Genomic DNA, 13,427 nt, shown 5'->3' on the forward strand with positions numbered 1-13,427 from the left:
TTTTTTCACCGCAGCAACATCAGCAAAACGTTTTCCTTTCATGTCTCTTTTCGTACTAGAAAACAATACAAAAAAAAGTCGCATGGGGCAATGTCAGGTGAGTATGGGGTGGGGGGTGGGTAAAGGATAGGGGTCATACCATTTTTGTTCAAGCACTGTCATATAGACAGGGCTGTATGAGCAGGGGCACTGTAACGATGGAAAAACCAGTCACCTAACAGCCACAAATCAGGCCACATCTGCCGCACACTATTGCACAACCTTTTCAAAATTCCCCAACAGAATGCCCAATTAACTGTCTGACCCTGCAGAACAAATTATGAATAGACGACTCTTCTCACAACGAAAAAAGAAATCAGCATTGTCTTAAAGTTTGAATTCACCTGACTAGCTTTCTCGAGAAGACGTAAACTCGATGTCTTCTACTGGCTTGATTGTTGCTTTGATTGAGGATCGTGTTCCTTGATACAAGATATGGGAATGTTTGGAAGACTTAAAAGTGCCAAAGTACCTAATCGATAAAGTCAATATGCTATACCAAAAGTGTTACAGCTGTATCCCATCTGGCAATGGACGATAGAATAGTCTGAAACAAAGGAGTGCCCTATCACCACTCCTGTTTGAAATATTAATGGAAAAGATCATAAAACTTATCAAGAAAATAGGCAGGGCATAATACATATCACTTCTGGCAGGGGGGTACATTCATAGTCTCGTATATTATTCAATGTAGCATATGTTAAAATTCAGGAGTAAGTAAGAAACATGTATTTTTTTGTCTTCTCCAAAAAAATTCTGCCCCAAGATACAGGCCTCCAAGGCTTCTAAGAAATCTGAGACCATTCAGTGAGTTCTGTGTTCTCGAGGGGAATTTGCCAGTTGACACAGCTGTGGTGTGCTTTGTAAAAAGGACTGATTGAAATGTCTTATGACTGGGGCCACAGGAGAGTGAAGTGTGCTGACTGGGAAACATTCCATGTGGGAAAAATATATCTGAAAACAAAGATGATGAGACTTACCAAACAAAAGCGCTGGCAGGTCGATAGACACACAAACAAACACAAACATACACACAAATTCAAGCTTTCACAACAAACATTTGCTTCATCAGGAAAGAGGGAAGGAGAGGGAAAGACGAAAGGATGTGGGTTTTAAGGGAGAGGGTAAGGAGTCATTCCAATCCCGGGAGCGGAAAGACTTACCTTAGGGGGAAAAAAGGGGTATACACTCTCTCTCTCTCTCTCTCTCTCTCTCACACACACACACACACACACACACACACACACACACACACACACACACACACACACATCCATCCACACATACACAGACACAAGCAGACATTTGTAAAGGCAAAGAGTTTGGGCAGAGATGTCAGTCAAGGCGGAAGTACAGAGGCAAAGATGATGTTGAAAGACAGGTGAGGTATGAGCGGCGGCAAATTGAAATTAGCGGAGATTGAGGCCTGGCGGATAACGAGAAGAGAGGATATACTGAAGGGCAAGTTCCCATCTCCGGAGTTCTGACAGGTTGGTGTTAGTGGGAAGTATCCAGATAACCCAGAGGGTGTAACACTGTGCCAAGATGTGCTGGCCGTGCACCAAGGCATGTTTAGCCACAGGGTGATCCTTATTACCAACAAACACTGTCTGCCTTGTTGCACGGCCAGCACATCTTGGCACAGTGTTACACCGTCCGGGCTATCTGGATACTTCCCACTAACGCCAACCTGTCAGAACTCCGGAGATGGGAACTTGCCCTTCAGTATATCCTCTCTTCTTGTTATCCGCCAGGCCTCAATCTCCGCTAATTTCAATTTGCCGCCGCTCATAGCTCACCTGTCTTTCAACAACATCTTTGCCTCTGTACTTCCGCCTTGACTGACATCTCTGCCCAAACTCTTTGCCTTTACAAATGTCTGCTTGTGTCTGTGTGTGTGTGTGTGTGTGTGTGTGTGTGTGTGTGTGCGCGAGTGTATACCTGTCCTTTTTTCCCCCCTAAGGTAAGTCTTTCCACTCCCGGGATTGGAATGACTCCTTATCCTCTCCCTTAAAACCCACATCCTTTCGTCTTTCCCTCTCCTTCCCTCTTTCCTGATGAAGCAACCGTTTGTTGCGAAAGCTTGAATTTTGTGTGTATGATTGTGTTTGTTTGTGTGTCTATCGACCTGCCAGCACTTTCGTTTGATAAGTCACATCATCTTTGTTTATATATATATATAATAATAATAATAATAATAATAATAAAAAAAAAAACAGAACTTTGTTCAGGTTGGGAATAAGTGTTCTCATTTGAAGTCTGTTTCAAAGTGAAGATGTTTCCAGTGATGACTTTTTGTGTTCTAAATGTTTTGTAAGAATAACAACAATGATAGTATCTGAACAAGGTGATGCCTCCCACAGTGCAGATGATGCAGATTTTGCATCAACATAGGAAGAATTAAATACCCTGAATCAGTCAGTTACAGAGGTAGGTATTAGTCCTATTAAGAAACCGTGGTCAGTGAAGTAGAGTCATAAGTTCTATGCATCAAGAAAGCACAGAGGAGTTACTAAAGCTACGGAGGAATACACTACAGCAAAACTGAGCACATTCTTCAAAGTAGAAATTCCATCTTCAGAAGAAAATGAACCAAAGCGCTCTTGCACCTCTTGCCAGGACTTTTTCACAAATATCAATTCAGCTATTGAATATTAGGCAACCTACAGAGAAAAGGTGCAAGTTTTAACTATTATTTCAGAGAATTTTTCAAATAAAACAAGTTTGAGCCACATTCCATCAGTATCAAAGTACATGGTAGAGAAATCAAGAAACGTACAGAAGTTGTATAAATTGAAACCTTTAGGTCTGGACCTTTCATATGCATTTTGGAACCATTTAAAATGCTTGAAATCTGAGTCTCTTCCTCATCTTTCAAAACTAAAATTATGTTCAGTAAGGCTAGGTTTTGATTTTTATCAGCCTATTATGTGATAATGTGGTAATAAAACAGATTTTATGTATGGCAAAAATTTCAGTTGTTTATAAAACCTGTTCAACCTGAAAGTGGAAGCTCTTCTTTTCAGGGAATGTAGAACTATATTAATTAACTAATTAAAAGAAAAAAATCAAAATTTTATTGATTGGCATTTTGAAAAAAAAATCCATTAATTAAAAAAAAAGTTCAGAATGCTATAGTAAAAGAACTCTGACAGGTAAGTCCAAATGGAGGATTTATTTTTAATTATAAAGGAATGTTCCAGAGATACAGCATTTTAAAAAATTTCCAAAATTTGCATCTTTAAAATGGTATGGGCAGTGTCATCTTTGGAGGGCTGTATCTCAGAGCAGAAATTTTGTTGGAGAATATGAAAAAATACGTGTTCCTTACTTAGTCCTTCATTTTAACATGTGCTAAATTCAACAACGTCCAGTTTTTCCTTGAAATGGACTATGCCACAGCGAATCAAATGCCCTGGTTTTTGCTGATGATTTGATAGTATGGGGAGAGACAGAAGCTGAAGCACAGAAGAAACTTAATGATTGGAACAACATATTCAAAAATTTCGGACTAAAAATAAGTAAAACAAAGACAGTAGAAATGGCCATCAACAGGCAAGGAACAACCTCAAATATGGTTCTGTAATGAGTCAAAGGAGAATCTGTGTCAAGTACTCAGGTAGAATGATCATGAAAGACAACACTATTAAGCAGGAAATACTCAGCAGGACACAGAAAACATCCAATTTTTACAGTCAAATCAGAAATCCTCTCTGGGATGATAAAATGACATGAAAAGCAGAAGTACCATACCTATTTCATACCAGTCCTAACATATGGTTTAGAAATGTGTACCCTACTAAACAATGACCTCGGCGGAACTCGGGCAACAGAAATGAGATTCATTAGAACTATGAATCAAACACTAGAAAGGACAAAATCAGGAATAAGGTGAACAGAAAAGTGGCTGGTATTGAAGTTCCTGTTACCAGTGTCATAAAGAAATGCAGGCTTCAGTGGTATGGGCACATAATGAGAATGAACAGCCAAAGACCTGCCAAAAGGTATTTCAATCTGAGCGTAGTAGGAAGAAGACCACGGGAAAGGCCAAGAAAATGCTGGGTACAGACTGTAAGATCAGATGTGGAAGGAGAAAGGACACAAATAGGATTCTGTCCTGGAACAGAAAACGTGTGGATACAGTAGGAGATGGCGAGTGCTTGTACTCCACACCCAGGAAACTGGAGTTAGAAAATAATAATAATAATAATAATGATTATTGAGGATTGTAAGTACAGCACCAAGTTTTGACACCTGCAATAACTTTTAAAAATATGTTTGCATAAATTTGGGGCCCTTCTTTCAAAGTACAGCATGCTTTCTTGCAGCTTTCCTTTTGTACAGCAGTCAGCAATTGTGGCACGAATTCGGCAGCCACCCTTTTCGTTCCCAAATCTTCTCTCTCAGTCTGCTGTACTGAACTCCAAGTCACTCTCAACACCTCCACAATTTCTTCAATGGTCCATTACCAATCTTTGCTGATGACTGCACAAATGTTTTCATCATTTTGACGTGTTCAGGCCATGGAAGGAAGACCAGAAAAAAGTTTGTGAACAAATGATAAACCAGTGTGGCTGATTTCCCTAGATTCTGGAGATGGGAACTTCCTCTCCACCATACCTCCCTCTCATCCTACCAACCTCTTGTACTCAATGTCATTTAGCTTCTACCTGCCCCCTCCCCTCCACCCATTTCTTACATTTTGGTTATCACAATCTTGTTACTAACTAATTAACTTTTATTTTTCTCCTCATCTCTCTGCCTCTCTATCTTAGTGGGCTGCACTAGTTCTGGAAGCTGTTTCTTCTAAAAGTAAGTACAAACCACCATTTCTCTGTCTCTCTTTGTAATTTTTACATACTTCCAAAATGAATGTTCTATGTTACATAAAAAATTTAATGAACCAGGCATTTGTCTTGGGTTTCTTCCACATTTAAGGTATTCTTCACTAATCAGTGAGTTTAACTGCTGAACCATCACTAACTGTAATTTGATTTAAAGAAATAAGTGTTATCATATGCTATCTGAATCATGTTACTGCAAGCATTCACTGACGGAAAACACTATTTCTGGAATTTTTGGCCCTTCTGTAATCACTGTACAATGATATTAAGAGTGAAGACAATCAATCACTGATGAAAGGATTCTCTATTCTTTCAAAGTTCAAAACTGTTAAACTTTTAATCTAATGCAACATTTTCAAACAGTTATTGGCCTTCTTCAATCATTCGTAAAACACTTTCGAATGTAATGAATATATCACGACAATTGAAAGTCTGGGTCAGATCAGGATTCTAACACGAACAGTCACCTAAACTCCACGCCTATCTGAACACGCATCACCTCCAATACGTGACTCAAACTCACTGATCTATCCACCAGTAACTTCCTAGCATTACTACCAGGAGATCTCCTGAGGACAATGTGGGAGTACCAGCACTGATAGAAAAGAATCCACAGGGGACGGAGACTGAACCTGTCACAAGGGATGTATACAAATTCGCACTGACACCATTCCTCATCATTAAATATTCATCAGTTTCATTCCCATCAGTTTGTTCATTTCCTTTCAGTGTGATTAATTCATTTCACTTCTGAATGTGATGGAAACATATCAGTGTTGCCCATTTTTAAAAACAGTACTCGATTCAAGCAAAGTAGTGTTTCATCACTGGTAACTGTCCAGTCACTTTTTATTTACACACTTACTTTACTCTGCCTTACTTTTTCATTCCTGGAAAATTTATCTTGAAGTTTTTCAGCCTAATATTGGGCCACGTCCAGTGCTACTTTCTTGTCAAACCACAAATAGTCATGGACACATCTTATGGTGCAGTTTGGATATTGTAGATGATGTCCAATGCCCCCCCCCCCCCCCCCCTCCAGTCACATTTGTTGACTGGTTCGACTTTAAGGTCCCATTTAATAGGATTTGTTTTGACTGGTGCTAGACACATTCTCCAAATCGTCCAACTTGATGTATTTATTGCAACTGGGCATTTCTTGTGAGGCAGGGTAGTACTTCAGGGGATCATTTAGCTCAGTATTAAGGAATCACTCCTGGGAATAAGTCTGCCAGATCCACTTGATAGGGGGTGGAACTCATCTAAAAACTGTTTTAGCTTTTTGTGTATGCACATGGGCAATTCTTTGGGATTCAGGATCTGACAATCTGGTCGTTTTACACACTGTGGCCTCCCAACCGGTGTGGGTTTCACATGTACTGTTGTTAGCCTGCAAATGTCATTTAGGTTTGTACTGACTTTTTTGCCACGTATGGATCTGGACCATATGAGGCAAGCATACTCCACCTTGGAAAAGCAAAGTTGTTCCTAATACACACTTAATATTTACATAACAAATCCACACAAGACCACTGGACGCACTGTCACATACAAACGTTTCATGACGAATATCGTCCCATGTTTTTTTGGATGTTTCACAGATTGCGCAACTGTTGTGCTAAAAAAGCAATAAGTACTGGGAATTTCCAGATAGACATGTAATTTCCTCATAATCAAAAAGAGTTTACCAGTTATTATTCTACTGTCTGAATACTCGCTAAGAACTGTGTGTATCATCACTTTCAATGTTTCTTACAGCAATCTATAACAAATGCATTGATGCACATCTAAGACATAACAGAAGAAGCAACTAGAAGTGTTTACAAAATATGCTCAATTGCACACTAATTTGCTGCAAATGTATTTATACAAACCTACAAAATATGCTCAAATCCACATGAATTTACTGTAAATATATTTATACAAACCAACTGCTGTCATATCTGACCACATTACTAGCTTTCGTGCATATTAATTACTTTTCCTGCAGCTGTTATGTGCACTTTCATCTGTACAGAGCACTAAATTCAGTAGGGAAAGTGAGTTAATGTACATTTCACAAATTCACTTAGTCATTGCTCCTGTGACATGTTCCAAAGAATTCATTGTTCATTTCTTTAGTAAACTGTCATACACCAGACAGAAGACTTGGTGAAAAATTCAGTGCTGCTGACACATGCACATAAAAGTGACAACATTATCCCAGCTTTTGAAACTTTTAGTTCCTTCGTCAGGAATGAGTGGGGGATAGACTGAGGAAGGTTTAAAAGGAATGGCACCTGTGACTACTCCCCCCCCCCCCCTTTCACCACCATCTTTGTCTCTCATTCTAGTGCCTCAGTGCACCCCCCCCCCCCCCCCCCCACGCGCAACTTCCCTCTGTCACTTTCCTCCCCAAGGATGGTTCTCAGTTCTGAAAGCCAGGTTAATGTCATCACACTTAATAACCAAGTTTTATTTGGAAACAAGATAACCACACACATTTTTTAATAAATGATTTTAATATTAAGCAGGAAGAATGAGGAGATGATAGGTACCGTAACAAAAAAAGTAGGGGCAGAGGCCTTGGCTTATGCTTGAGTGAAGATGATGATGATGATGATGATGATGATGATGATGATAGAAAGCACTTCCAAATGTTCTACAAAATTATTTTTATTTGGTCATGAACAGGCTGTCAGCTTCCTATGTCATTTTCATGTGATAACCAAATGTCACAAATGAGAATAAATGATGCGTGACTTACACAGATATTATTTACACACAAAATGCAATACTGATAAAATATACAGTTTTGACACAGAAAAGCATAAGATTTTTCATTTTAAAAGGGGAACAATTTTTTTATTTGGAGATAGATCTAAAAATTTGTGAAAAATAGCTGAATTTCCAATTTCAATCTGTTTCCTGTAACTAAAACTTCATTTAACGAAGGCGGGAAAAAGAAACTGCATTTGAACACTGTTATGCAAAGAACACATTGCTGCTCACTGTAAAGATCGCATTTTGAGAAGCAGACAGGCATGACAAAAAGACTCATTACATACGAGTTTTCAGCCCATGCCTTCTTCAGAAAAGAAAAACACACACATTCACACAAGCAATTGCACCTCACGCTCATATGTCTTCTATCTTCACCCTTTCCAACCAGAATTATTCTGGTCAGAGTGATCAGAGATAGCGTTCATGTGTATCAGGTGCTCTTGCTTGTGTGAAGGTGTTTGTGTTTTTCTTTTCTGAAGAAGGCTTGGACCAAAAGCTCATATGTAACAGTCTTTTTTCCATGCCAATCTGCGACTCAACGTGTTATCTTTAACTGTGAGTAGCGCTCTAGCCTTTTTAAAATATTGTTTGTATTCCAACCTGGATATCTCATTGTTTGGAATTGTGTTTGGCCATTTAATACTAAGCTGACATTCTTTGTCGTATGTTTGTCAGTTCCCAGCATTTACAATAAGATAATCCTCTGTTTTTCTGTAAAGAACACTTTCCTCTGAAGAATGTAAAAGTTCACATTTTACACAGTATGAGGGGTTTTCCATTCAAAGATGACCAGCAAAGGTCAAATCTTTCTTTATTAATCTGCAAAATTATTAAAAGGATGGATTTATATCAATTAAAATAACATATGTCCTGCACCAGCAGTTATGCAAACATTGTTCGACCTTTTAGATTGGCATGACTACTACCAAGTTATCACTTAGGATGAATGGGTGTAGGCAGAGAGTGTATAGGGGCAAGATGCAATATCCTGTTGCAGAGAATGCTACTCAGTGCCATCTGGATTCTTATCCCAGACACCAGTACCCCAGAACTCTGCAGGTGAGAACTGGCATTACAACATTCCTTGGTTCTTGCCACTCGCCTGGCCTTAATTTACACAAATTTCTTTGATCTTAGCATTTCTCCTCAGCAACGATTCCTGTTTGTTTTCTGTATCTTTTATTTTGTGACCTTTATCCCCTCTACCCACATCTATGCACTTAGCTATCTGTTCTTATCTATCACCCCTCTTCCTTCCCCTTCAACCCTTCTTAGAGAAGGAGCAGCCACTAGCTCTGAAAACTTGCAAATTTAAATACCTTTATATCTGTGTTCTCTTGCTGCTGCTGCTTCTTCTGTGTGAGTAGATTTTTTATCTGTCCTATTATGAAAGGGATAGATAAAAAATCTACTCACCAAGTGACGGCAGAACACACACATAAAAGACTGTCGTGACTAGCAAGCTTTCGGAGCCAGTGGCTCCTTCTTCAGTTGGAACGGTTGAAGGGGAAGAAAGAAGGGTGAAGGAAAAGGACTGGAGAGGTCTAGGAAAAGGGGTAGATTTTGGGAAAGCCACCCAGAACCACAGGTCAAGGGAGACTTACCATACAGGATGAGAAGGGAAGACTCAGTCCAGCGTGACACGTGCCTTACCTGCATTGCTGGCTGTCAAACACAACCATCCCATTACTATCACTGTTCACATTATTTTGTCTATCTCCTAAATGTTTGTGGTTGTGCGGCTTCTGGGAGCTTGCAGAGGTTACTGCATCTGTAGATACAGTTTTTTTGTAAATGCTAAATAAGTGATCCTTGAATGTGTGAAATTACAACACTTCCGTGCACTGGCAAATAGGAACTGAGTCCGTAGTTACAAAAACTGGTGCATTGTTCCATATAATGGAAAAATTTCAAACAACTTAACAAAAGAGTTAAAGTCTCACAACTATAGACCTGCATTTTGAATACTGACAATATGTCAAATTTCAAATTCAACAAGAAATATAAACTGCAACCTTTGTGCAGAGTGGTGTGTCTGAATCACATGAAAGCACTGTGGAAAATTATATACTGGTCAGTCACGCAGAGCTGTGGCATTAGGTTATCTGACATGAGAAAATCTGGAGATTAAGAAAGAAAGACAGTCATCTTTTAGCAGAAAACCACTACTGAAGCTACTTTCCCCCCCCCCCCCCCCCCCCCTCTGTCAAATGAAATTTTAGTTACAGGTATTAGGTTTAAATGGTAAATTCAACTTTTATCTTTTCACTTTTGTGTTCTGCCTTACGGCAGGTCTTGTCATGGGGGAAGCCCCGTCAGAGAGGTCCACCGCATGAGCGTCTAGGGAGCTGATTCCAGTGGTGGTTTCCTGTTGCCTTCCACTGGTGATGATGAAATGATAATGAGGACAACACAACACGCAGTCCCTGAGGTGAGAAAATCTCCGACCCAGCCACGAATCGAACCCGGGCCCCTTGGCATGACAGACCGCCACGCTGACCACTCAGCTATCGGGGTGGACTTTTATCTTTTATCAGTTGTTAAATGTATCTACACACAAAAACTTTGTTTTCTTTTCCGTTAAAGTAACAGTTTTTGCATAACAAGTGTACCATTTTCCTATGTAAAGACTCTACGGAATTATTCTTGCACATATTGTGTAAATTGTATCTGTGCATGTCTGATGTCATTTTATCTATGTTTGTGACATTCTGCTGTGACTAGAGATGGCCTAAACAGCCAAAGTCAGTTTGTGAGCAAATAAATATTATTTTGCAGAACATTAGGAAGTGTCCCCTATTTGATATTATTTCCATGTCCTGCCAAACACTGATGGAATATTCAGCTAAAAAAAATAAATGATTTCTTTAAGAGTTCCTAAGACAGGAATAGAGACAAATCAATGTTGAGATAACTTGAGAAAAAAAGCTTGATAACTGGAAGCATGTCTTGTGCTAGGGAAGTTGTATAGGTGGCAAAATATAGGTTTCACTAACTCATAATTCAGCATTCTCAATAGCACAATTAAGCATGTCAGTACCGTAATTTGCCTTACTGACAGTAAGCCACTATTAACAGGGGCCAAGCTCAGTTTCAGAAAAGTTAATTGATCACCATCGCTGATGACAGCAAAAGTCAGATAATTTAAACGCTTCCTTAAGGAACACCATTCTCCATTCAGAAGTAACACCCTGAGTCAATCACATAAATGTTATTTACACAGGGAAGATTGTACTAGACAAAGAAGGAAGCTTCCAAATGGTACCACACGTTCTCTTGTTGTCATAGAAAATATATGTAATGTGCTACTCATGCAATGTAACTCCTGCACTGACACCTACAGCAGGGTAATTTCATGAAGTATGAGAAGTGCCTCCTGAACTCATCACTTGTATAGGAAACTTTCTGGCTGCTATAAGTAATACAAGTTGTTATTAATAGGTCATTCCTAAGTTATTCGTGCCATTGACTATTATCTAGCCAAAAGGAATTTTTGTTTATTCAATGAGAAAAAGTAATTTCATATTTTACTGATTTTGGAAATAAAAGGGAAAAAATCAGTGAAAATAAAACCCTAGTGCTTGGTTTTGATATACCATATGAAGTATGGTGTGGAATATTTCACACAGTTCAAAAAGTTATACAATGTTGTTATTTGCATGACAAACTTGTAGTACTGAAAGAATACAGTCTTCAATGGACATCTGGCTCTTGAACATCAGCAAAACTAGCTAAATAATTCTCAATACAAAATGACATCTACAGTCATCATTCATGTAGGTCATTTCTGCTGGTTAAGAGAGGAAAGCACACAGTAACACATGATTAAGGTGATCAATCTATATTCTTCCAGGATATTATAGCAAACAAAGTGTGAATGCTGCATTATCTGCCTTTATGATCACTTTATAAGGCAAAGTTATTTCCTACTAACACTTGCTGTGAAAGTTGCAAGATTGAAGTTGATGGAGAGAGCCAGAAGGCATATTGTGCATATTTACATTTCCAAGGAGCAGAAAAGACCAACCCTATTTCATAATATGGGCCCACAGGATGCAACAACAAAAATTTCATGCAATGACAGATACATCAAGACACTAGCTTATGTGGTGTACAGAATGTAACTTTTAATTAACTGTATCAATAATGGAGAGGAAACTTAATAACTTCCAACACCACAGCCGATACTATGGTGTGACTGATAATTACAATCTTTACTTTCATGTTTAACAGTATTAAATTTTGTGATTTCAACTACAAAACACCAAGTGTGAAGTCAATTCACAAACAGGAAATAAACAAGCAGTGCAGATACATAGAGAACTACATACAACGAACAGAGATCTACGAATTTTTGATCATGCAGAGTAACGAATAAAATTAACCAAATCCAAAAGGTTATTAGAAAGCGGAGCAACAAGTGAAGGTAGGAAGGTCAGAGCAGCCAATGCTGAAGTCCTTATGGGAAAAGAACCACCTCAAACTGGACTAAGATGACGATTGGCTGTGTTTAAGGAACCGTCCTAGCATTAGCCTCGAGTGATTTAGGGAAATGACTGTGTCTACATCAAGATTATGGGACAGGAATGTTTACTTCTTTAATGTGGTTTCAGTGTCCTAACTACTGTGCCATATCCTTCATTGGACCAACACGAGTGTAACTATCATACTGTGTTGGAGGTTGGGTGCATATGTACAATAATGTAGTAAAACTGTTTCACAACTAATGTAAGGAAAGTAAATGAACAGTTATAGTCATAAACACAAAATAAGAATTATACACTTAAAAGGAAACAAGTACATACAGCAGAACTTTGAGGAAACAGAATAAAAGCGATTGCCTCAAAAGAACAAATACAGATACTCATTGAAATCATTAATAATTATTGTACAACTTGAAAGAACATCTCTATCAAATGTTGTTGCTTTAAAAAGCCTGTGCATTCTGAATCAAAATAAACATTATCATGATGCAAGATGGCCGTCAGTACAAAATGACATGCTTGGCTACAGGTACAAACCTGCTTGCTAGATGTTCTTTTCCTGACTTCAGGTCCTGTGCCAGCTCTAGATCTATAGGGTCCACCAATCCCGGAACGACTCTCCAGCCCATCTTGTACAGTGCCATCACTTTCCTCCCTTACACACTGTCCTAATGTGATACAAAGAAGAAGGTTCTAACACTGTCATAACTAACACAATTATTTTATACACAAAGGCAAAATAGTTGGCCAGTACTTACCTTCCAGTATAGCTGATTAGACACATTTAAAAATGAAAATAGTAATCCTACCTTAAGAATTATTAGTTCCTTCCTCAGGGTGTAATAAGGAAAGAATGGGAAATGGTGATAGGTTGAGGAATGTTAGAAAGGAGCAGCTGGCCAGTAAAGACCCCAGTATAAGATCTAACCTCTCATGAGGAATAGGAGAAACAGAGGTGAAGTGGGAGGTGTCAGGAGAGAGCAGCCCAGAGATGATAAGATAAGGGTAAGAAACAAAAGTGAACTTTCTTCTTGAGAGGAGGGGCAGCTATCAGGAACTGTACAAATATAATTTTGCAAGCAATCTTGGAACAGTGCTAGATACAACAGTACAAATGTGCTATGCCCTAAGGAGCAAAAATAGAAATAACAACTGCACACTTCCATTCTGCAATTGACGTCAAGTTACCGTCAATATTTGATCAAATTTCATCAACAGGCTGTGTAGTTTTCATTAACATCCACTTTTCTCCACAACCACTCACTGACACCCACTCGTGATTGTGAAGCCAGGGAGT

General features: G+C 38.8%; 1 protein-coding gene across 1 annotated transcript in view; it reads right to left on the reverse strand.

Moving 5' to 3' along the window:
* Positions 1-13,427, reverse strand: part of LOC124789771 (F-actin-uncapping protein LRRC16A) — a 524,837-nt gene that overhangs the window by 52,627 nt on the left and 458,783 nt on the right. The window contains 1 exon segment of the mRNA XM_047257233.1: positions 12,668-12,798. Coding sequence (XP_047113189.1) covers positions 12,668-12,798 — 131 coding nt within the window.

The sequence above is a fragment of the Schistocerca piceifrons genome, chromosome 3 (assembly GCF_021461385.2).
Source record: "Schistocerca piceifrons isolate TAMUIC-IGC-003096 chromosome 3, iqSchPice1.1, whole genome shotgun sequence".
Lineage (NCBI taxonomy): Eukaryota > Metazoa > Arthropoda > Insecta > Orthoptera > Acrididae > Schistocerca > Schistocerca piceifrons.